Source organism: Geotrypetes seraphini, chromosome 1 (assembly GCF_902459505.1).
Source record: "Geotrypetes seraphini chromosome 1, aGeoSer1.1, whole genome shotgun sequence".
Taxonomy (NCBI): Eukaryota; Metazoa; Chordata; class Amphibia; order Gymnophiona; family Dermophiidae; genus Geotrypetes; species Geotrypetes seraphini.
In genome coordinates this window covers 320,738,227-320,762,959 of record NC_047084.1, presented here as the reverse complement: position 1 = coordinate 320,762,959, position 24,733 = coordinate 320,738,227, and the positions used below count along the sequence as shown (strand labels likewise).

The following is a 24,733-nucleotide window of genomic DNA, read 5'->3' as shown; positions in this document are numbered from 1 at the left end:
CTACAAGTGAATGAAGTTAGAAATAAACTGCAGTAAATATTGGTAGATGCCCACACCTGTTCTGGATATTTATTTCATTTTGAATTATAACAAGTATAATAATCAAGCAGTAGTTCTGGACAACCTTGGCATTCCTGGAACCTGCTCTATGTTTCAGCTGTGCCTGAGAGCTAAGTTCAATTTTGTCATTCTAGTTTAAGAATCCAAGGTAAGCTGCATTTTCCCATTTACCGCTGGAGCACTGAAGATTTGCTCCAAAGCATGCATCCTCCTCTTCACATTGTCCACAAGGCAGTGTTGCATTCTCTTCTGTAGCATCTTCGCCATCTTGGTACACCATTCACAGGCCCAGTCTATATCCTGATACAGACTCAGCCCCCGACAAACTTTTGTCAAGAAAGAGACCAGTTTGTCATCGGTACACGTTTCACACCTCTGAAATATCCACTGAAACCAGCCCTCCCAAAAGTCTCTGCCAGAGGTCTCATTGAAATCAGATATGATGAGGCTTCCACTGGGCTTTTCTCTCAGTTTTAAAATCTCACTTTCTTGCACTTTGCTCCCAATAATTCTGAAAATACAAAACATAAATGAAATTGGAATCTTGAGTCATGGAAGTAAAACCAGAAGATGGTAATGGTTACAGCAGCAAAATGACTAAAATATTTGCTCCGTTAGAAAGAGTGGATATTAATGATTGTGTTAGGTTACCTGGCGTACACAGCATTGCAGAGGCACATACAAAACAGTGCCTGCTTCATAAATTTTACAGTCTACTCAACACAGATAAACAGGCAAAAAATAAATAAAAAGGAGGTAGATTATAGGGAGTATTCAGGAATGGGTAGCTTTGGGTCATGAGGACACTTTAGAAGGATTGCATGACATCTACATTTGTAAACAGTAGTGTGTGTGTCTGGTAGTGCTATAGAAATGATTAGTATACACTTCTCCCTCCTTATTCGCGGTTTCAGCAATCGCAGTTTCGATTATTCAGGGTTTTTAGCTTGCTGGCTCCTCCCCCCAAAATTACATCAGCTTGAATAGAGAAATCGCTGATTCCAAGCATTTACAGAGAAAATCGCTGATTCCCAGCACTTTCTTCACCGTGTTTTGCTTCTCCTTCAGGAACAGGTTAGGTCTCCCATCATGTTATTCACAGTTTCACCATATTCACGATGGTTTTTAATAGAAAACAGTGAATAACATATGAAAAAGTTATTTGCGGTTGTTCTGTATTTGCGGGTCTGTTAATCCCCTGTCACAGCGAATATGGAGGGAGAAGTTATCCGGCACTCATGGGGATTGGTGGATGCCGGATAAATATAGTTTCTGGTTGCTTGAAAGTTAGTATAAAACTAAGTTTGGTCTCCCTTCCCACCTCACTCTATCATCTCCCAACTCCACCTGTAGGTCAGGGGTGTCAAAGTCCCTCCTTGAGGGCCGCAATCCAGTCGGATTTTCAGGATTTCCCCAATGAATATGCATGAGATCTATTATCATACAATGAAAGCAGTGCATGCCAATAGATCTCGTGCAAATTCATTGGGGAAATCCTGAAATCCCGACTGGATTGTGGTCCTCGAGGAAGGACTTTGACACCCCTGCTGTAGGTACATCTGTTCTTTCCTTCTTTCTCACCCACTTTCTCTCCCTTCTCCCACCACTTCCTTCCTCTGTTCCTGAAGCAGTACAGCCGGTCCCGACAACCCTTCTTCCCTTCGTTCTCGAAGCAGCAGATCGTCCAAACAACCCCCCCCCTTACCCGAAGATGTAGCAGCAGCCGGAGAGCAGAGGAAGCGCCATTAAACATGCAGCTTCAGACCAGCCTATGCAGGGTCTTTCTTCTGCCATGTCAGAAGTGGCTCAGCAGAGGAAAGGCCCTGCTGGGGCTGGCCGGAAGCAGCCTGTTTACCAATGCTTTCTCTGCTCACTGGCTGCCGCTACAGCTTTGGGTGAGAAAGGGAGGTAGATTTGTGGCTGCCGCGATGCTTCATGAGCTGGAGGGAGAGAGGAAGATTTGTGGCTGCTGCTGATGCCTCTGGGGCTGGAGGGAGTGCTGGGTCAGGAGCACCAAATTTAACGTTGTCTAAGGAGCATGGGAGACAATTTTTTTGCCAGTAGGTTGAGAGTGCCAGTTAACTGAATACCAATTATCTGAGATGCTACTAAAGTAAATAACAGTTTTACAGTGCTGCTAGTTGCATGTGCCAATCAGAAGGCTAGACAAGCTTTAATGTCATAGAAATCAGACCTTTTGTAAAATAGAAATACATAGATTTAGATTAGGGGTATTAAAACCTTAGGTAGGCTTTCTCACTCTAAGGCGTTTGCCTTGGTAAAAATCTGGAACGATCTCCCTTCAGAAATTAGACTTCTTCCCTCTTTGACATTTTTTAGGAAAACTTTGAAGACGTATCTTTTCCAGAAATTTTTAACTGATAAATAAGGGACTATAAAAAAATAATTTTCTCCCCAATCACTGTTTTCCTTTGTCTTTTTAATTAATTTTGTGAACCGGATCGAGCCCCTAGTGTGAATGACTCGGTATATAAGACCAAGGATTGGACTAGATTGGAAAATCAGTAAGGATACTCCAAGCAAGCAAAGCCAAGTAAGGATACTCCAAGCAAGCAATCACATCAACAACAGTAGATACTAATGTAGGAAACATGTATTCAATTTTAATCCTCCCCCCTCCTAATATAACCCCCCCCAGCCTCCCTCAGCACCACTCCCTCTCCTCTACCCACTCAATTAAATGCACAGTGAAGATCCAGTTGTACAGTGGAGTAAACCATCTTTCACTCTCTGTGGGAACATAGACCAGAAATGCCTCAAAGCACCTGAGGATAATCAAAGTCTTACACTGCTAATCATTCCTTATGAGACAGCACTAATATATTAGTACTCCTGGCTTGCAGACTTGGGAGCTACAGGAATAATCAGCTCAGCAAAATGTTGGGGGTTTTTGCCATCAACATTGCTTTGTGCAAGAAAACTTTTTTTTTTCCCAGAACTCTTGAAATTTTCAAAAATAACAATTACAGCAAACAAAATATCCACAAGCTCAAAACACTCAACAGCACAGAACAAAAATAATATAGCAAATGTCACATTTCACAGAAGCAGACTAAAACAAATTAAGACCCCCTCCCACCCCAGGGTGGTCCTCCCGAGCGCAATATACCATCTCCAGCAAAAGAAGCAAGAAAACAAAAAGGACAAAAAAATATATACATTCACAGTACAACTGAGGGAGAACAAGTATCTTTCCAAGCAATGTAAGGGTCCCAAACCTTAGAAAAAGGTGTCAGGTTGTTGGATTTCAAAGCTGTCAATTTAGTCATCAAAAATATATAATCTATTTTACAACAAACAGCCGTCAAAGCCGGGAATGAAGGCTTCCTTCATTCCCAAGCCAACACTAACCAAGCAGATACAAAAATATAAGCAGCTAATTTATGAAGTTGAGAGCAAATCCCCATCGGCAGACACTCAACAAACAGTGTTCCACCTGTTCTCGATACTGCACCCCAAATCAAGAACTGATCGCCAAAAGGGAACCACCTTCGGGCAAGTCCACCAGATATGCTACATGATACATATCTCCCTGAGCACCACAAAGGCGCCAACAGTTCCCATCCCCTCTGCGAAACCAGTTCCTCATCCGAACAGGGGTGCAGTACCAACAGAACAGCATTTTATACCCATTTTCATTCAAGTGGCTAGCCAAGGAAACCTTAAATAAATAGGAAATGATATTGCGCCATTGTTTAGGTGTAAATGTTAAATGAAGATCCCTCTCCCAAAGCTCTAGATAAACAGAAATCGGGTCAGAAAAGCCCAATAAAGCCAAATATAATCTAAAAATCGCTCCCCGACCTCCCCCTTTGGCCCAATGCCCACTCCAAATTAGTCTCTAAAATAGACAAATCATCTCTCTCTCTACGAGCCTTCAAGGTACGTAACTGCGTATACCTAAAGAAGTCCACAACTGATAAACTATACTCTTCCTATAAGGCCTGAAAGGGGATTATCTGCTCCTCCTCCCACACCTGTCGTACAATATAAATTGTGCAAGAAAACTTTTCTTTCCTTTAACATAGACACTGATGGTGCATAACCAACAAATAAAATCTCTGGGTGACACCTAACTGGATATGACCACCAGGTGGAGATAATAGTTACCAGGTGCTTCCAGAACAAATCCGTTTGGGGGAGGAACTAATCCCCTTGACACCCCCTCCTAACTAAACATCTGGTGCAGATGCCAAAGAATGTAAAAATTTGAAGGGGGCATGTTCTGGGAGGAAGGCAGCCCGGTAACCTCCTGCGGTGATCCCGGATATTCAATACCAGGGCTGTATCCGGCCACCAGCATAGAATTTCCAGGGTGAGGTTCATTACCACAGACTTAGCCAGTCAATCCAATATTCAGCTACTGGCTGGCTAAGGCCTAGAGGCTAAAGGTAGACCTGCTTTTTAGGCGGGTCTATCTGGTCACATGCCTTAGTAGGCAAAACAGTGAATATTGGCAGTGACTGGCTATATCATACGACTTAGCTGGTCACCAGGCTAGCCATGACCCTGATATTCAGCGGACGTTAGCTGGCTATCTCCTGTTGAATATCGGTGGACAGCCGGCTATATGCTATTTGACCGTTCAGGAGCCATTCCTGGTCAGCCACATAGCTGTGAATATTGGCCAGTATACATATACAGTGGTACCTTGGATTACGAGCATAATCCGTTCCAGGAGCATGCTCGTAATCCAAAATGCTCGTTTATCAAAGCGAGTTTCCCCATAGGAAATAATGAAACTCGCTTTGATGCGTTCCCCCCCCCCCCGAGAACCGGCATTGCTCCCCTCGAAGGCCCCCCCCCCTGCGATCAGGCACCCCCCCCGCGATCCGGCACCCCCCTGCCTCGAACCGGCACCCCCCGCCACGATCCGACCCCCCCCCGCCACGATTGGGCAACCCCCCCCGCCACGATCCGACATCCCCCCGACACAATTGGGCACCCCCCCCCCGCCGCTTCTTACCCTCATCTGGGCTCTTGAAGATCTGCTACTCGTCTGCTGGGCCTTGAGCATCTGAGCATGCTCAAGGCCTGCGAGTTCACGTCCACGTTCAGAACGTGAACTCGTAGGCCTTGAGCATGCTCAGATGCTCAAGGCCCAGCACACAAGTAGCAGATCTTCAAGAGCCCAGATGAGGGTAAGAAGCGGTGGGGGGGTGCCCAATTGTGTCGGGGGGGGATGTCGGATCGTGTCGGGGGGGTGCCCAATCGTGGCGGGGGGGGGATCGGATCGTGGCAGGGGGGGTGCCGGTTCGAGGCAGGGGGATGCCGGATCGCAGGGGGGGGTGCCGGATTGCGCAGGGGGGTGCTCGTAAATCGAGCCATGCTCGGTTTCCGAGGCACCGATTTTGCAAATGTTTTGCTCGTCTTGCAAAACACGCGCAAACCGGTGCACTCGTAAACCGAGGTACCACTGTATTTCACATTTTACCTTGGCAATACATGTATTATTTTAAAGAAATTTCCCTGTTAGTTTATGCACCTACTACAAAACAAGGTATCAGCTCATTTATAAGGGGGTGGGGGTAATTATGTTTACCTCAATTGTGCCTTAAAACCACATCAAACATTTACAAAATAATGTATTCCACTAGACTCCTTAACAGTTTCTTTTTGTATGTATTGTGGCAAACACACCTGCACATTGCAAGGTCCACACTTCAGTTTAATTTAATTTATTTGATATACCACATATATTAACAAAAGTTAAGTCTAAGTGGTTTACAATAGAAAAACAACAGAGGGGACATTTCTAAAACACTAGACAACTGTGTCGCAAACTTTTTTATTTATTTATTTATTCAAATTTTATCTAGTACAAACAAGCAATTCACATACTTGTACTCAGATTTACAAAAATTATACTTCCCTTATCAGTTAGTAACTGAGGAAGAGAAACTTTTTTTTCTATATAGGGGCTCTTAGCCTGGCCAGATTCTGAAAATCACATGTGCATATTTGATTGATCATCCTGGTCAGACCCTGCCCCATTTGGGCTGGACAGAGTAGGGGGTATAACTGAAATACACACTAGTATCTTAGAGAACTTCTTTGGAATTTTTTTTCTTTTCTTTGACTTTTTCCTTGATATTCCACTTCTGTGCATTGTAGAGATAATCGCAATTTCTGCAGGTCAGATCTTTCATTGTCCACTCCCCAAGCACAGGAAGTTAGAAACTACCATGAATACTGTCCATCTGAAACCAGAAGCTGTGTGAGCTGATCATTTTGCAGCTGGCATCATATTAAAGGTATGTACTGTATCCTATTTCCGAAGTGAATGTGTGAGTTAGTACCTGTGGGTTCTTTTATATTTTCAGATGATAAATGTGCATAGACTACAAGAGCAAGAATCTTTGAAGATCATCAAGCTCTCTTTGATTCTCTACCCCAATTGCCAATCTTGATCCTCTGCTCCAACTGTCAACCTACTGCTTTCTTGCAATCATTACCAACCGCTGAAGAATATGCGAGATCTCTTAGAGGAAGAGATAGCAGGTGATATGGATGGGACATATAGGGGCTCATAATCGAAAGAGAAAAACGTCCAAAAACCGGCCTAAGTCAGCACTTGGACAAACATTGTCAAAATACGTCCAAGTGCTGATAATGAAAACAGGTTTTGGACTTATTTCTAAACGACTTAATTCTAAAAGAATTAAGAGAAATGAAAGATAAAATTGAGCCTTAAAGCCTCTCTCTTTAAAGATGCTTTTGAGATTTAGAAAAATGGATCACTAAGGGCTCCTTTTATCAGGGCGCACTACGGGAGTTAGCGCGTCTGACATTTCATCACGCGCTAAGTCCCGCGGCAAGCCTAAAAACTAACGCCTCGTCAATGGAGGCATTAGCGACTAGCGCGGCAGGCGGTTGAACGTGCAGTTTTCAGCGCATTAACCGCCTACCGCACCTTGATAAAAGGAGCCCTAAGTCTTCCCCCCCCTCTCCATATAATTCTTCCCATTACCTTTTCAATTTTGTATTTTATAAATTGTAAACCCTCCCCTTTTTTCCTCTCGTGCCATGTCTTGACAATTCAAATTCACATATATATGTACTTTCCCTTGTTTTTAATTATTTTTGGGTTTTTAAAAAAATAGTTTTATATTGTAAACCGCTTTGGTATTAAAGCGGTATATGAAACCATAATAAACTTGAATATACTAAAATAATTCTGCATTAGCACTGCAGTAAGTGAAAAGATCTAGGAACGCATATGGGCCAAAATTCTATGTATGATGCTGAAAAACTGGTACCAATAAAAACTTCAGGCTATGAGCTATTCTAGAAACAGTCTCAGAGTTGGACACTGTTTATAGTCCAGCGTTTGGCACCAGGATCTATGCCCAATTTTAGGCATGAGGGTTTGGTACAAATTTGCACACCTAAACTACATGCAGATCTCCCTTATTCTATAAAACAGTGTGTAAATTCCAGGACCACCCCCGACCCACCTGTGCTCCGCCCATAGCCACACTGCCTTCTCAGATCCACATGTAAAATTTATGCGCAGATCCCGACATCTAAAAATGTGCGAGCAAACTTTAAATGATGCTAATTAGCGCTGAAAATTATTAGTGCCCAATTATCAGCACTATTTGGCTTTTCAATTAAATTGCATGTGCCCAAATTTCCATGCGCAATTCTGAATGTCACATATAGAATTAGGGCCAATATTGTACTACCAGCATCACCCAAGCCTGTGGCAGCTCTTTTACACAGAGTAGTTCAATGAAATATAATCCTAGTGAGCCTTAATTATGCTACTTACTAGTGACAAATACATGTAAAATTCATTCAGGCTGACTGATGACTTCCACTGCAATATATTCTCCAATTTGCTTTGGTTTCTCTAACTGATCGTTAAGAGACTCGGTTGCCATGGAAACACTGAACGTGGCATCAGAAAATCATCCATGTATTGCTTTGAAGCTGGAAGAATAAAAAGACCACTTTTTGATGTCACGGCAAAACAGCATAGTTACTGTACCTTTATGCTCAGTTTTATATGCCCAGAAAGGAAATGGATGTTTTAAGCTTTGATAGACCCTTATAACTAACTTCCGACAGAAGCAGTCAGAGGCTATACAGTATTAGCTTACAATCTGAATTAAGAACAGATCTATTTAAAAATTAAGTCACAGCAGCTAAAGCTCCATGGCTAGCTCTAATTTTATGCCAAGCACAACTTCCTCTTTCTTCCATTTTAGTACAAAACTGTATATTGTACTGTTGCTTCTCTTTGGGTGTTGGCGGTATAAAAATTAAGTTATTATTATTATTTCCAGTAGGGAGGTGATGGAAGCAAAGAGGAAGTCAGTGGGAAAGTTGAAAAATCGAGGTCAGCCAATCTGGGATTGCACCTTTTTTAAGTACCGTCCAGTAAACAGTACATGATTTTCCTCTAAATAATTGTTTGTCTTTTTGGAAATAAACCAATGGTGGCTTCAAGGTACATTGGAAAGTGTAACCAAGGTAGGATTCAATGGAGCAGGGAGTCAAGATAGAAAGGTTTGGTTTCTTGATATTTTCTTTAATCAGATAATACATTTTTTTTAAAAAGGTGCTCAGTATATAGTATTTCGTTTTCTGGACATCTTGTCCACTATTACCGATTTCTCTTGGGTTGCATTTTCAGCAGAAGGGATCAATACGCTTAAATACTGGCCATGATATTTAAATAAATATATTTGTGGCTCACCACCACCATCTTTATAGTTCAGGCCTCCTATTCAACATACCTAAACTAAGGGGTCAATAATCAGAATGATTAACCTCAATTAAATTATGGTTTATGCTTTATTAAAAAATCAGCTATACTGCCAAAATTAAACAGACCAAAGCAGTTTACAATATTAAAAAAGAAAAAACTTAAATCATATTTTTCAACATATCACCTGCCCTGACTGCTACCTACCCTTTAATGGCAAGGACTTCTAATTTTCCTGTTGTGCAGCTAGAGCAATATTTGTATTATACTAACTTGGGAGTCCTTTTACTAAGGTGCACTAACTGGTTTAGTGCACGCTATTAATTAGTGAGCACTAAATACTAAGACACCCAGGGTCTGATTCTCGAAAACACATGGCCCGATGGCAGCCAATCTGGACATTTTAAAAAAGCACTCCGAGGCAGGACACCCACACTGTAGGCCTCCGGAGAGTGTCTACGTCCATGCTTAGCGATGGTTAAGCATGCCCAAGGTGGGGTGTGAGCATGGCTTCACCCAGAAGTGGTTGTAGGCGGGCGTAAGCAAGAGAAATGCCTTAAATGTAGGCCTGCAAAATGCTGGCCTACATTTCAGATGTCTGACCAGGAATGTAGACAAAATTCCCTTTTGGACGCCAACGCATGATTGACACGTGATCAGCAGCCGCCAAAGTTGGTGTCCAAAAGAAAATCAAGCCCCCAGTGTATTCTTATGGGCGTTTTAGCATTTAGTGCACGTTAAATCAGTTAGCACACCTTAGTAAAAGGAACCCTTAATGTACCTATGTTGCATGATTTTACAGTTTTGTTGTAGCTGTCCTTGTTCCTTTGGATCAATAAAGATATTATTCACACACACACAAAAAAAAAATCCTATAGAAACAAATCCAAGAAAAGAACAACAAAATTACTCTCTAATCCAGTGCATCATAAATTATGTGCTGCGGTGAGATTCCGGATGTGCCGTAAGACACCGGCGAGGAAAGGCACCGGCACCAGCTGACTGCCTACATGTGTCTCTCGCGGTGAGAGGCACGTTCTGTAAGCAGTCAGCTAGCGCCGGCCCCTCTGCTCCTCTATGCGCCTCTCCTCTTGCAGCATCCCCCCCACCTCACAGGCAGCTCAGGGCCCTATCTGGAGGGCCTTCGCGCATGCACAGACGTCAATGTGATGACATCACGTGTGTTGATGGCCACACATTTCCAGATGCCGCCCCCCCCCCCCCCCCAGCTGCGGCACAGGGTTTAGTGTGCCACGGCTTCCAGAAGTTTACGAGTCACTGCTCTAATCCAAATGCTAGGGAAAAATTATAAGATTGCAACAAAACCTTAAGTGTCTCTTTTACTGTGCTAAAAAGAGGCCTATGCTATATTAGTGTGTGGGTTTCCCACACGCTCAAGCCACTCTCCGGGGGATTCTTCTTGGGGGGGGGGGTGTTCTTCTGGTTAAAGTTAACCAAAAGCAAGTTAACCAAAGTTAACCAAAGTTACCAAAGTTAACCAAAGTTAACCAAAAGCAAGACATAAGGAAGGAAGATGGACTCCCATACAGAGTTCAACGGCATGATCCAAATGTTATTGCTGCACAACCTCCTACATACAGCCCGTACGGATATTGCAATAAGAAAACTAATCACAACATTTCAGACTGACAATTACTGGCCCTCTTATGAGGATCTACATGTTGTACATCTTCTCATCAGTACGAGATCCAGCTATAGTAGAAGTTATAGATCCCTGAGTCAGGCAGATTTTTCCGCCAAAACACAGGCCAGGTCAGATCCATTTGCATGTGCTAGGGTGCAATTTTGAAGCTGGTACAGGACTAGGCAAGAGGAACTGGACACTGCTCCTGCCCTAGACTGCCAGAAGACTTCCCCCAGACTACCAATGATACTAAGGTAGCCCTTTGAGGGGAGAGGGCTACTTTGAGATTGGGGTGTAGAGCAATTGGGCAGGCCTTGTGCCAGGAGGCTTAGGTCAGGGGGACCAGAAGCCTGGGGGAACCGGAAGACTGGGGGGGAAGCCCTGATCTGCTGGCCTTGGAGTACCAGGCCACAGAAATAAAGCTGCCTGCAAGTTGGTTCACAAGCAACATTATTCTCTTATCCGAGAATTCAGCAACTTGCAGTACTGGAATCTCTAAGGTTGCTGAGTCCCATGGGGAATCAAGGCACTGTAAAAGGTAATCTTTTACCACACCTTGATGAATTCCCCCCCCCTCCCCATATGTGCTTCTAATCTACATGGAAGTACTCATTTACTTCAAACATTTTCCTCCATTAGTAATTATACCTGTTTCAAGACAAACACAATTATCAGCTAACTACTCATTTGGACCTCGGGTTGGAAAGAGCGATTGAGAGGAGGAGCTGTGCTTACTACTGTGGTATTCAAAACCACCTCACACAGCAAACAATTGAGTTTTGGAGCTCAGCTTCTTAACCAGCTCCTCTTTGACATACATTTTTGCAAAAGCAGGAACTTACACATGTAAGTAGGAAATGTCACTTACACATACAAAACCCATATTTTAAAACTTTTTTTTTTTTTTTTTTTTGTAAAATGGTTGTTCTCACTATTTGTGCCACCAAAGACAGGTATTTTTCCCTGCAGCCTTATATGTATTTCACAAAAGGCTCCATGCTCAATAAGTCTTTTGAAAAATATGCTGCCTTTTCTGAAAGTCCTGACTTTCATTCCTTTTCTAACCTAGACAACCTACATACTATGGCAGTGGTCTCAAACTCAAACCCTCTGCAGGGCCACAATTGTAGGTACTTGGAGGGCCTCAGAAAAAATAGTTAATGTCTTATTAAAGAAATGGCAATTTTGCATGAGGTAAAACTCTTTATAGTTTAGAAATCTTTCCTTTTGGCTAAGTCTTAATAATAATATTGTAACTTATAGCTAAAGAGACATATGATCAAGAAAGTGTTTTATTTTACTTTTATGATTATGATAAACAAACCGAGGGCCTCAAAATAGTACCTGGCCGCGAGTTTGAGACCACCGCACTATGACTATCTCTCTGTGAATGGAACTGGTATCATTTTCTATTATGAAAAAATAACTTGCATAAGGTAGAATTAGTGTCATACGCGCAATTAATTGCATCCATCACATTCATTAGTTTGACAATGCCACACAAGGCTCACATGATATTAAACCTTACTTTTCTTACACTGTATATAATTCTTAGTGCCCCTTTTCACATTAAGATGCTGGCTGAGACACTGCACTTACTGTGCTCCTAGGATGCTAGAAATGATTAGAAAAGGGATGGTAAATAAGACTAAGAATGTTATAAAGCCTTGAGCATTGCATTTAATTCTGGTCAACGTAACTCAAAAAAAGATATAGGGCCTCTTCTACTAAACCGCACTAGCGGTTTTAGCGCCGGGAGCCGTGCTGAATGACCTACGCTGCTCCCAACACTTGTAAGAACACTATGAGCATCAGGAGCAGCACAGGCCAATCAGTGTGACTCCTCGCACTAAAAACGCTAGCGCGGTTTAGTAGAAGAGGGGGTTACTGTAATTAGAAAAGGTTCAAAGAGCGATCAAGATGATAAAGGGGATGGAACTCCTCTCATATGATGAAGAAAGGCTAAGGAGGTTAGGGTTCTTCAGCTTGGCAAAGAGATAGCTGAGGGGAGAATCGAGGTCTACAAAATCCTGAGTGGTATAGAACTGGTACAAGTGGATCGATTTTTTTTACTCCATCAAAAATTACAAAGACTGGGGGACACTCGAAGTTACAGGGAAATACTTTTAAAACCAATAGGAGGAAATATTTTTTCACTCAGAGAATAGTTAAGCTCTGGAACGCCTTGCCAGAGGATGTGAGAACAGCGGTTAAAGCAGCTGGATTTAAAAAAGGTTTGGACAAGCTCCTGGAGGAAAGGTTCATAGCCTGCTATTGAGACAGATATGGGGAAGCCACTGCTTGTCCTGGGATTGGTAGCATGGAATGTTGTTATTTGGGGTTTTGCCAGGTACTTGTGACCTGGACTGGCCACTGTGTAAACTAGATGGACTGTTGGCTATTCTTATGTTAGTACATTGAAAACAACCAGAGACTAGAAAATGTAATGAGCTCCAAAGTTTGACAAAACTAGGTATTCCATAACCCAAGCAATATCAGGGAATCCAGGTCACCTCATTCAGTTCCTTGCACGCAACTTCTGCCATGACTCGAAACTAGGGAGTCTTTATCTCTGCAATATTTTCCCATAATTCTCACTAGGTATTTAATTTCCTTGTAATTTTTTCATATTACTGTACTTGTGATCAGGTATCTTTACTTTTCTTTTTCTTTCTGTATCCTACCCTCTTGTACCTATCTGCTTGGTTTCTTCCTTACGATATTGTAAACCTTTCCTGCCCTTTTGTGTCTACTTCGGTTAATTTGTTCGTGTACTCTCCCCCTTATTATGATTTTATTTAATATTGCCCACTGTTTTTATTTATTGTACACCGCTTTGATTTGACTTTTTGTTAAAAAATGGCGTCCTATCAAATAAAATAACTGTATAACTGTGGAGCCCTATCTTACGAAGACTCTTCTGATCAAAACGCCTGGGTAAGGAATGCCTACAAATAAATATCCGAGGCCTTACAACTTTTCCTCTGCACTTCTGGGCTCTCTCCTCTCCCCTTTTCTTTCCCTCTCTTTCTTGGGGTTTCTGTCTACTGAACCATCAGAGGTTATTGTAGCATTATAAATAGCACCTGAATTCTGAACTCTTCAGACTGGTAACAGTGGTTCCCACGAACCCCCTCAAACATCTTCATTATTCAAGATATCCACCGTTAAAATGCATACAGTATATTTGCCTACAACTGAAGCAGCTGTTTGCCTTACAATCTATACCACAAACTGTATACCTCCAGCTTTTATAGAAATATGAAAAAATAAAGTCTTGGTTGCATATGTTTTCACACCCCTTGACTCAAATACTTAGAGCACCTTTTACTAAGGTGCGCTAGTGTTTTTAGCGCGTGCAAACCACGCACACTAAAACCGCTAGCGCACCTTAGTAAAAGGAGCCCTTAATGTAAGTCCCTTTTGCGGTAACAGACACTCTTGAACTACTTTTCCAATATTTCTATAATTATAGTTTCACATCATAAGTATCCAGTCTGTTTGTACAGATTAGTGGAAAACAAACTCTTTAATGCAATTTGAATTTAATTTTTTTTTTTTAAGACAGCAAGATGTGGAAAAGAGTGTGATAATTTAAAAAAGATATTGTATATCCTGAGAAGTCGACTGCCTAGGGGTCCTTAAGGATAGATTTGGCCCCCGTGTTCAAACAAAGGCCTCTTATAAGTAAGGATCACAACCTCTGAACAAGTGGGATAGAAAGGTGGCACCATCATTCTACTTGGGTATTTTTAGAGTTAACATGGGAAGTAGTTTTCATTTATTGCTTTACCAGAGATTGGCACAGCGAAAAAGAATGGGCTGCAGCTCTTGTAGAATTCCACTGTTGATGTTTGTGGCTGTTAAATCCAATTCCAGAATGTCTCCCTGAACCAGACTGCAAAAATAGTCTACTGCACTGAAATCGATGGGTGAAAACGTGTTGTCGCTGAGGTTAAGGCGAATTACCGCTGGAACTATTCTGCTGGCTAAAGAGCTTTCCTGTTGCTCAAACAAACAGTGCAGGAGGTTCAAAATGTAAGCTCCATTTTCACAGTGTTTGACGAGCTCTTCTATCAACCAAGAAACATAGGAGTCCGATTTGATGCTCCCCTTCAGGTTCAAATGCTTCAAAAGTAGCTTTTGATTCCTCAGGGACAAAATCCCTGAAAGGAATCTGAAAAATAAATCCAAGTATCCAGACCCGAGGCCAAACTTATTCTGCACTTCCAACTCCATGATATCTACTGAGAGATTCTCTTCTAAAGCATAGTACAGTGCAGCAAAAAACTCTTGCACAGTAAAATGGGTAAAGGAGAAGACATCTTCAGTAGATTCTGTGTTTTGAACAGAGGTCTTGTCGAGGAAACTATGCATAAGATCGTTCAAAGAAGTATAAGGCTCCAAGTCATGCGTGTAGAACACTGTCTCGTGCTTCAGTAGTGTGTTATAGGCAAGTTTTCCCAGATCAAGGATTGTTTCCAGCACTGTGGTGCTTTTGTTACTGGCAAAGAGTCCTTTATGAGTATGATGCTTCAGGATTATAAGAAGATAGTGGTTATAAATATCAGTCACTGTTTTTGGTTGGTCCATATTAAGGTTTTTGCTTTCCTTAAGAACACTGCAAACAATCCAACAAAACGCAGGTATATAACATAACGTGAATAAAAAATGGTTTTCTCGTACAAAAGCAAACATTTCACTGCCTTGCTCTTTGGTTTGGAAATATTTTAGAAAATAGTCCTTTATTTCTATTTCAGAGAATCCGGTAATGATGACAAAGCGTTCAATGCAGTCAACTGGGATATGGTTGATAACAGTTGGCCTACTAGTCAAGAGGACCGTTGACTCAGGAAGAAGTTCACCCTTTAAAAGGCTACCCAAGATCATTACCAAACCTACTTCATCATCAGGGTCAATTACATAGTGATCCACATCTATCTGATTGTAAAACTTGAATTCGTCAAAACCATCCAAAACGATCAGTAAGCGCTCACTGTTAAGAAAAATGTCATCTAACACTCCAGACAAGTGGCCTGTTTTCATAAGGATGAGTTTCCTCAGGGTAGTTGGCTTGCTTACTAAGTTGAGATCCCTGAAAGTAAAATGTATCAGAAAGTCAAAACTGAACGCCTGCGTCCTTGAGAAGTCATATAGAATCTTTTGGATACAAACAGTTTTTCCAATTCCTGCTACACCACTTACTAGGATTTTCTTGGGTGCATTCCTGTCAGTTAGCTTTTGAAATATCTCCTCGATTTTGATCTCGAGTCTCTCCGCCGTTTTCTGCAAGTGGATCCGTTGCTGCCCAAAAGTTAGGAGTTCATGTTTCTTGATTTCAAGGCTATAATGGCCTTTGATAAGTAAGAGATTCACAAAATGATCATCAAAGTAGATTTTCTCCCCGTGCCGACTGTTATAATACTTCATACAGTCATTCCGTCTAAGGAGAACTTGCTTGTGTTTCAGTGCCAGCTTAAAATATTCTGCACAGAGAATCATAAAGAATGTTTTAATCATCAGTTATAGAGTACAGAAAAAAAATAATTAAATACTAGTTTTTCAACCACGCAGAAACAAACATCAAAAATGTTTTTCATTATTTGCACGGGCAGTGCTTGTTCATATGAGAAACAGGGCCTGATACTGAAAGCAGCTGCCTACCACAAAGTCAAGCACTGGTGTTTAATTTATGTGTATATACCGCAGTGCCATCCATTTAAATGATGTTACTGGATATACATGGACGTGATCAATACATCGCTGCTCATATGCATGTTAGACCCGCAAAAAAGCAAGCCTAATTTATCCATACAAATTATATGTAGAGTGACTGAATTCCACCATTCTGTAAAAATTATGCGTTGTCCCTTGGCCTGCCCCCAACCTTGCATCTCAATACACACATAGCAATCAATATTCAGTCAGCAGCGATCTGCATTTTTATGTTCTGATCGTTGTCAGCTAAATTAAACCCAGACATTCAATGTTGGGTCATGGTCAGGCATCATTACTGAATATCCAGGTTTAATTTGTAAACCGGCCAGGTGCACGTTGGTGGTCGGTATATTAAAATTTAAATAAACTTGAAACTTAATTAGACCAGAGGTTTTCAACCCAGTCCTAGAGGCGCACCCAGCTAGTCAGGGGATATTCTTAATAACTCAACTAGCTGGGTGTGCCTCGAGGACTGGGTTGAAAATCTGTGGACTAGAGAGTACCTGGACACAAGGACTTATACAGATCCTGGCGCTGAAAATTGCTGGTTTTCGGGAGATATAAGTAGATAACTTTTAGCTTTTAAACTGCGAACATTCAATGGAGATAACCAGTTACCTTGCAATAAATATTTGCTTTTAACCAGTTAAGCACTATTTAACCAGTCAGCGCCGTTTCTAGCCAATTAAATAGCACTGAATATTGGCAGCATGAAAGTATTGACACTACACCATTCAGAGTAAGACAGATTATGGATTAAACAACATTTTCCAGAATCCTTCTTTAGGACTATGGCCATCGGTGACACTATAAAATTCTCAAAAGGAGTATCATGGAAAGGTGAAGTGGATCAGAGGGAAAAGGTCCAAACTGGAAACAAAAAAGTGCACCAGTATGGTAAAATATGCTTTATTGATAAAAAATTACTGTATAAAATTGGATGTGGCCATGTTTTGGCAAATGCCTGCATCGGAGGAATAACAAATCTGCAACAAGCATCGATAAAAAATGAATATGTATCATCCTAATTATAGAAAATGTTGCTAAATAAATGTTAATGCCATACTATTAAAAAAAAACAACTTAGGGGCCCCTTTTAATAATAATAATAGCAGTTTATATACCGCAATACCGTGAAGTTCTATGTGGTTTACAAAAGATTACAAGAGGTACAAAATGAGTGATCTGAAGAGAGAAGAGAGTGAGAAATAGGTCAAGAAAACCGTTGTTGAGAGTGGTGTGCGGGTCAGTTGTCTAGGTACTTCAGGAATAGGTATGTTTTTAGGCGCTTCCTGAATTCCTCGTAAGTGGAGGGCGAAAGCAATTGTTTTAGGTCTTTGCCCCATAATGCTGCTTGATGTGAGAGAAGGTGTTCGTGGTGTTTTTTTAGTTTTCAACCTCTGACTGGGGGGATACGAAGTCCAGGTGTGAGATTCTCTTGTGTTTGTTGGTGGAGAAGGTGAAAAAGTCTGATGCATTTAGGGGCTAGACCATATAGTACTTTGAAGCAGAGGCAGGCGAACTTAAACTTTACGCGTGCTTCTGTCGGTAGCCAGTGCAACTGCCAGTAATAAGGTGTTACGTGATCAAACTTCTTTAACCCATGCTACCATGGTAAATGCACCAAAGCCCATAGGAACTGAATGGACTTTGGTGCATTTAAAACAGCAACATTGCTACAGCAGCTTTGGAAGAATAACTGAGGATCCTCACAGGAGATGCGCCCCCTAGTTCGGGCGGGAAGACACGCACCCATGCGTGGTGCAGCACTCGAAAGCTCGAGATCTTCAAGCAAGTTTGCTTTCGAGGCTGTCCACTGCGGGGCTCCGTTGGTGACATCACCCATGTGTGAGAATATGCTGCCTGCTTGTCCTGGGATAAAATGTCTTGTCCGCCCATTTTACTGTGTCTGCTATTTTTTTCTTCCATTTGCTTCTTTGCTTTCCTGACTACTTGACTAGCCTCTCTTATCTTTTCCAGATATTTTTGCCAGTCTTTCTGCCATCTTTTGTAGTTTATGAAAGCTAGCCTCTTTCTCCATACCTTCTCAGCTACTACTTTTGAGAACCAAAGTGGGCTTTGATTCCTCTTAATTTTACTTATACAAAATGGTTTGTTGTCCTTATAATAGCTCCTTTCCATTCTACCACTGCTTTCTTACTTCTTCCAGACAACAATTCCTTGACATAATCCCCCATATGTTTTTTTTAAGTCTAGAACCTTCACTTTCAAATGAGCCCTCTCTACACCTGTTTTAATATTGAACCACACCATGCGGTGGCACCCTTTATCACCAGTTCCTCACCTGGTCCACAGGCTGAGCTGGCCCTTTCTAATACTTCCATGGATAACACTGAATGTATATTAATTATTACCCAAGAGCACAAAGTAGAATGAACAAACAAGAAGAAAGCACTAGGTACTTTTAATGAAGCACTTACCACAAGAACGGTCTTGCACCACCTGCCTTTGCTTTCCACAAGGTCTTTCTTTTAGCTCTGCACAGACAGAGCAGAATATTGAGGCAAGCTCCTCTCCCAGACAATCAATGATATCCAACAACCTTCTCACTTGCTTTCTGGGTCCACGCTCATACGCTGCATCCTCATAATCATCTTTTGTGATCAGTTCCTTCTGCAATAACTGGTCAAGAATGCAATTGACATCGTCTGCCAGCTCATCTATAAGTTTTTCTCTGTTGCGTTTCAGGAACATAATTGAGGATGATCTAAAAGCAAATGAGCAAAATCATGAGAAAATGAAAAGGGTGATATGTCATGAGCTGCCTGGTGACTAAAGCAACCTATTATAACTAATCATTTCTATAGTGTTTCCAGGCGCATGCAACGCTGTATCACTATTTTATTTCACCCTTTCTATTCTGTTTGATCCACTAGATCTTGAGATAAAACTATAAACAAATTTAAAAAGTAAACAGAATGCAATAATGCAATGTACCTAAAAAAGATAAAATACAAAATCACTGTAACAAAAATTAAACCATTAAAAGAAACTAAGTCTGACTGATAAGATATTTCTGAAACAGCCAAGGTTTTAGCCCAGGGTCCTTTTAGTAATCTGAAGTAAAAAGTGGCCTTAGTATTCCCTTATTTTCATGCATGTTAAGACCATTTATACCACAGTAGTAAAATGGCTGATTTTCTGATTTCAAAATCACAGGTCTTTGGAACGACCTCACCACCCCGCTGCGGAACCTGAGCTCCCTTCAGTTATTCCGCAAACAACTGAAAACCTGGCTTTTCAGCAAATTGTAGCTCTATCCTTCCCCCCTTTCTCTCCCCCCTTCTACACATAAGTTCATGTAATCCTTTTTCTTCTTCTCTACCCACTATTTTAAGTTCTTGTAAACCGTGTCGAGCTCCATTCTCATGGAGATGATGCGGTATATAAACTTAAGGTTTAGATTAGATTAGATTAGATTAAGAACTTGAGTGGATCTCATGGTATGTCATTTTATGCTGTGTTTAGTGCATAAAATGCTTATCACACCTTGGTAAAAGGACCCCTTCATTCCATAGGCAGGTCATCTCAATGGATTGGTCTTTTTTAGATAAAAGGTTTGGTGTTTTATTTCCTTTTTTTTTTTTGCTTGAGGATAAAGTAATATTATAGTTGTGTTAATAAATGTTTATAATTTGAAAATGGAAATAAGATGATTTTTTTATTAGACTAATTTTAAGACATTTTCGACTAGCCTTAAGAGACCAAAACCCCTTTCCATGGAAGGCCTTTCATTGGAAATCTCTTGGGCGGCAGGGGGGTTGCTTCAGTCTAAAAACTTCTAAGGATTGCAATTTTGTAGACATAATTCAATGTTATCCAACTAAAAAGCTTAAAAGATCCTTTAAGGATCAGCACTAAAAGCCCAGATTCTCTAACTGGTGCCATTGTCGGTGGCTGCCTTAAAAGCGGCCACCAATCGCATGCCAATCATACAATTATGTCAGTTATAGAATCACGCTTCTGACAAAAGGTAGGCGCCAGAAATGTAGGGTTTTCCAGGCCTACATTTGACGTGAATCGTACCTCTATAGGCACTTTAAGACACCTAACGCCACTTCCGGTGTTAGCCACACCCACAGCAGCATTCGACGGCCTAAAGTGCCGACTCGTGTTCAAGTCCTAGCGACTTGATGAATTGCAGATCTAAAAAGAAATCGGTTTTGTGCTAGTCTGGAAAAGTCCTCCAGCGTCATCCCCATGGTTGTTTTCAGTGTGTCCAACCATCTGATTGCAGGTCACTGTCTTCACCTGGTTCCTTCAATCTTCCCAATCATCTTCCCTTTATTTATAAACCCTTAACATGTAAACATCAACAAAACTACCTGAGCTACACAATAAAGATGACATCACTCCCTCTGCTCACCCTGACAGCACTCAAGCACCTGACCTCACTTAAATACTTGATCTTACAGGAATATTTAGGCTCCTAGCTCATCCCTTATGAACCAAAGTGAAAGTACAATCATCAATGCATACTGAAAATAAATAGGGTGGGTGGGAGAGAAATAAAGCCACTTCCATGGAGCATGGCAAAGCCCTGCGACTCAGAAGAGGCTTCTACAAGTAGTCTTAAGGTGGTCCCGCCTAACTTCCATCTTTCTGACCAATCACCACCCCAGGAACCACAGGTAGTGGAATTCAAATTTGAGAGCCAATTAAATTTGTTTACCTCCCCTTCCCCCTCACTCTGACCTCATGCCGGTATTTCTAGAATCTGTATTAGATTCTAGAAGGCTACAGAGACCCCCCTCAAAAAATGCACTACCCCCCCCCCCACCTTGTCAAGTCACCAATCCCAAGAGTTAACTTTATACCTCGAGACAGGCTTTTTTGTACCTGTTTCTTTCTACAAGGACACAAGTAAGGAATTTGCTCAATATTAGCAATGATAAGTACTCACAAAGCTGAAACCCATGCCTATGAATGGGCATATATGAATAGGCAGGCACATGACCAAATTCTTCACAACAATGCTTTCTCATGGTATAAAATTCACACACACCCTAATTCAAAACTTGCACATACAATTTTATGCTTAGCACACAAAGTTGTGCATGCAGGTTATAAAATAGTGTCAGTTATATGCATAACTTAATTATCTGCTAATTGGTCTATTAGCTATAATTAGCTATAATTGGTGTTAAGAGGCACTAATTGCCACTAATTAATTTACATCATAACTGCTTTTAAGTTCTACAAATTCTGCATGCAAATTCCATAGCATAGCTGAAAATAGGAGCCCAAGACTACTGTGTCGATGGGCGGAATATAACACAGGGCTGGTTGGCCCTCGTGTCGCCCATCAGCCAGGGTTTGTTAGGGGGGCAGTAAGTGAGCAAGGATTGGGCGGTGGGCCCGTCAATGTAGGCAATTTTTGAATTGATTGGTGGGAGGCGAGGTTTTAAAGCCGGAACCCTGGAGGACTCGGCTCTTTCCGGGGTCCTCCAGGGCGGCTTTTTCCCACCCGTCCATTGGCAGCTGATAGTAGCTCGGGGGTGCGGATCTCCCGAGCTACTGGGTCAAGGGCTCATCAGGTGATGAGCGGTGGGCCGGCGGGGAGCCGTGCCTGGTGGGTCAGGTGACCCAGATAAAAGGGGCATGAGGGACATGCCACCCCTCGGACCCTTGCTGAGGTGGCAGGGTCGAGGGCACTGAACTATGTATTTTGGTAGCTCGGGAGGAGCTCTTTGGTTATGATGTTAATTGCAGTTATGATATGTTAATGTGTTTTGGATTAATAAACAGCTGTGGCTAATTTTTACCATCAAAGACTGTGGTGCGTTTGTGGTAAAAGAGGAGTGGGGAAGGTCAAGAGGGTAAAAGGGTGGGGCTGCGAGTATATAGGCGGACAGCGAGGCCTATCCCGATCCCGCTGTTATGGAATTCACACTTAGCACTAGCATCCCAACCTCTAACTTTAGACCTGTAGAGAATTACCCCTAAAGAACTTTAACTTTTTTTTTCAGGAGGAAAGAGAACTGTCATACTTACTCCTTGTTGACTTATGATTAGGGGTCTTTACCTGCCTACTGAAAGCTTACTCTCATTTTAGGTCTATAGAAATTCTCTCAGTAAATCATTAGTTCTTACTAGAGAGTTGCACGGGGACAGAAATCCCACCCATCCCCACCCGTCCCCGCCAGGATCCTCTCCATCCCCGCGCGTCCCCGCCAGGATCCTCTCCGTCCCCACCCGTCCCCGTCAGGATCCTCTCTGTCCCCACCCATCCCTGCAAGGAATTACCTCCATCCCCGCCCGTCCCCATAAAAAGCAGCAATTACTTCTGACAGGATCATCAATTCCACAGTTTCTTTTGTGTTTGCGCTGCTGTTTTCCTTGTTGAATCTCTTTGGTGGAACCCTTTTTTTGTTTTCTGTTCAGGTAATTAACTTATAAACCCCCTCTTTTACTAAGGCTGACGCGTCCATTATATTATATGGACGAACCCTGCTTCCAAAGCCTTCCATCCCCGTGGGAGTCCCGTAGGCTAGAGGGGGGTCCCCATGGGAGTCCCGTGGGCCAGAGGGGGGTCTCCATGGGAGTCCCGTGGGTTAGGGGGGGGATTCCCGATTCCCGCCATCCCCGTTCCTGTGCAGACCTCTAGTTCTTACTGCCCTGGCATGAGGATTACGGTTCTGACCTTCAAAAGCTAGTCAGAATATATATTTAGTTAGTCCCAAAATAAAATTACTTTTTTCTTGTTCGTTTTATTTATTACCTAGTCAGTAAATCAAGCTCACAGGCAAAAAGCCCTCCTGCATGTCAAACGAGCATTGCTCTTTCTCTGCTGGTCTGCTCTTCATCACTACATTTGTGTTTATATTAATATGAGTAGACTATAGTTCTTCCAATCCCCCAGATACATACAGTCACCGCACCAAAAGGTTTAGCTGCCAAGCCCGGGTAAGGAAAGGAGGGGAGGCCCCAGGAATCAAGTCTTACCCCCGCTCCGGCCACACGCCCCTGGGTGCCTCTTGCCTCAGCCTTTCCTCTTCCTCTCTCCAAAGGAAGCCAGCATCTTTTCCTCCTAACATGTCGTTTCCTTCTCAGGCGGGCACGTGTTTTCTCCGTCCGTTTCCTCCGTTAAGTGAGTCTTAGGACGCTCACAGGGGCTCGGGAGAGGGAAGCAGGCGGCAGGAGCTCTGGCTTTCCGCTCCGCCATCGCGCCCCCCAATCCCCCCGGGCCATCGAAACCGAAAGCGAAACCTCTTGCTTGGCCGCGGCGTTCTCTCCTTTTATGACTTGAGGGGGCGAAGTGGTTCCACGGGATGGTTTGTTTTGACAGGCTGGAGCGAGCCACAGGAAGCTGCCACGTGACTGCGCTGAGCGCATGACAGAGGGAGGGGCCTGCTTTGGTGTTCGGTGTTGTTGCGGAACTATAGTGTAAGCTGGATCCTGTGATTTGCGTTGCTTTTTACTTTAAAAAAAGAAAAGAGGAAGGGTGTAAACCTTCTTCTTTGTCTGCCGCAGCGCAAACAAAAAGCCTGAACAGGTTTGTTTGGTGGTGGTTGGTTTTGATTTTTTGGCACAGCCCATCAGACACATAAGAACATAACATTAACTCCAACTCTGCTAGGGATTCCTTTAATGCAGCAACACAGCAAAAACATCTGTTGCAGGAGATTCCTGAGCATAGGTGTTTTTCTAGATTTGGGGGTAATTAAATTTCTTCAGAGTTTTATTTGTAATAAAGGAAAATCTTTGGTAAACCGCATAGATCCTTACTTTTATGCGGTCTTTAAGTTGATGCTATGTTATGTTATGTGTTTACCTGTTTCCCATAGTTTGTGCATAGTTTGTACAAGAGTCGCCCAGCATTTTCTGACGTGTAGCTTTTGTTTACTTTAGACTGTATAGATTGATCCAGTTTTATTCCAGTTATACTCATGGGGGAGGAATACTGGGGCAGTTTTGACAGAGACATTTTCCATTAATGAAATTAGAACAGAAAAGAAATCTTAGTTTAATCATGTGGCTGTAATGTGTACTATAAGTTGCAATGGGAACTACCTCCGCTCAGGTGCCCATGCCCTCCCCCTACCCTTAAAAGTCATCCCAATACCCCAATTAACATTGTACAGATATAACAATAATACCACACAAAGTGGAATGAAACCAGGCCGCAGATTCATTTATTGGCAACATGATAATTGATTATGACAACACAAACAAGTTCTGTGAGGGAGCTACAAATTAAAAAAAAATTATTACTTAGATCCAACTGCCCACCTTAACAGCTGAGCAGCAGACTCCTTCAAATTAACTCCAACTCTGCTAATCTCCATTCCCCCATCCCACCTTAAACAGCTAAAGGTTTAAGGAGAAGACATGGACTTCCATCATGTCCAGCTAAATAGGTTGCATGACCTATGTTCCCTCTAAGCTGAGCACATGGGCAATCACTCATATATTCTAGGAGCATCACTCAAAAATGCATGCAAATCTGGAAAATTGCTGTACCGGGCCATGGTACGCCCCCCACCTGGAATACTGCATCCAGCACTGGTCGCCGTACATGAAGAAGGTCATTGTACTACTCGAAAGGGTTCAAA

General features: G+C 42.2%; 1 protein-coding gene across 1 annotated transcript; it reads right to left on the bottom strand.

Annotated features, from left to right (window-relative positions):
* Positions 1-307: 307 nt before the first annotated feature.
* LOC117365944 (NACHT, LRR and PYD domains-containing protein 3-like) lies at positions 308-23,286 on the bottom strand. The gene is made up of 5 exons (XM_033956921.1): positions 23,124-23,286; positions 18,599-18,885; positions 14,233-15,925; positions 7,856-8,016; positions 308-571 (listed from the first exon to the last, which is right to left on the bottom strand). Exons 1-4 carry the CDS (start codon positions 23,213-23,215, stop codon positions 7,995-7,997), a joined length of 2,094 nt encoding a protein of 697 aa, XP_033812812.1. The 5' UTR covers positions 23,216-23,286; the 3' UTR covers positions 308-571; positions 7,856-7,994.
* Positions 23,287-24,733: the final 1,447 nt, after the last annotated feature.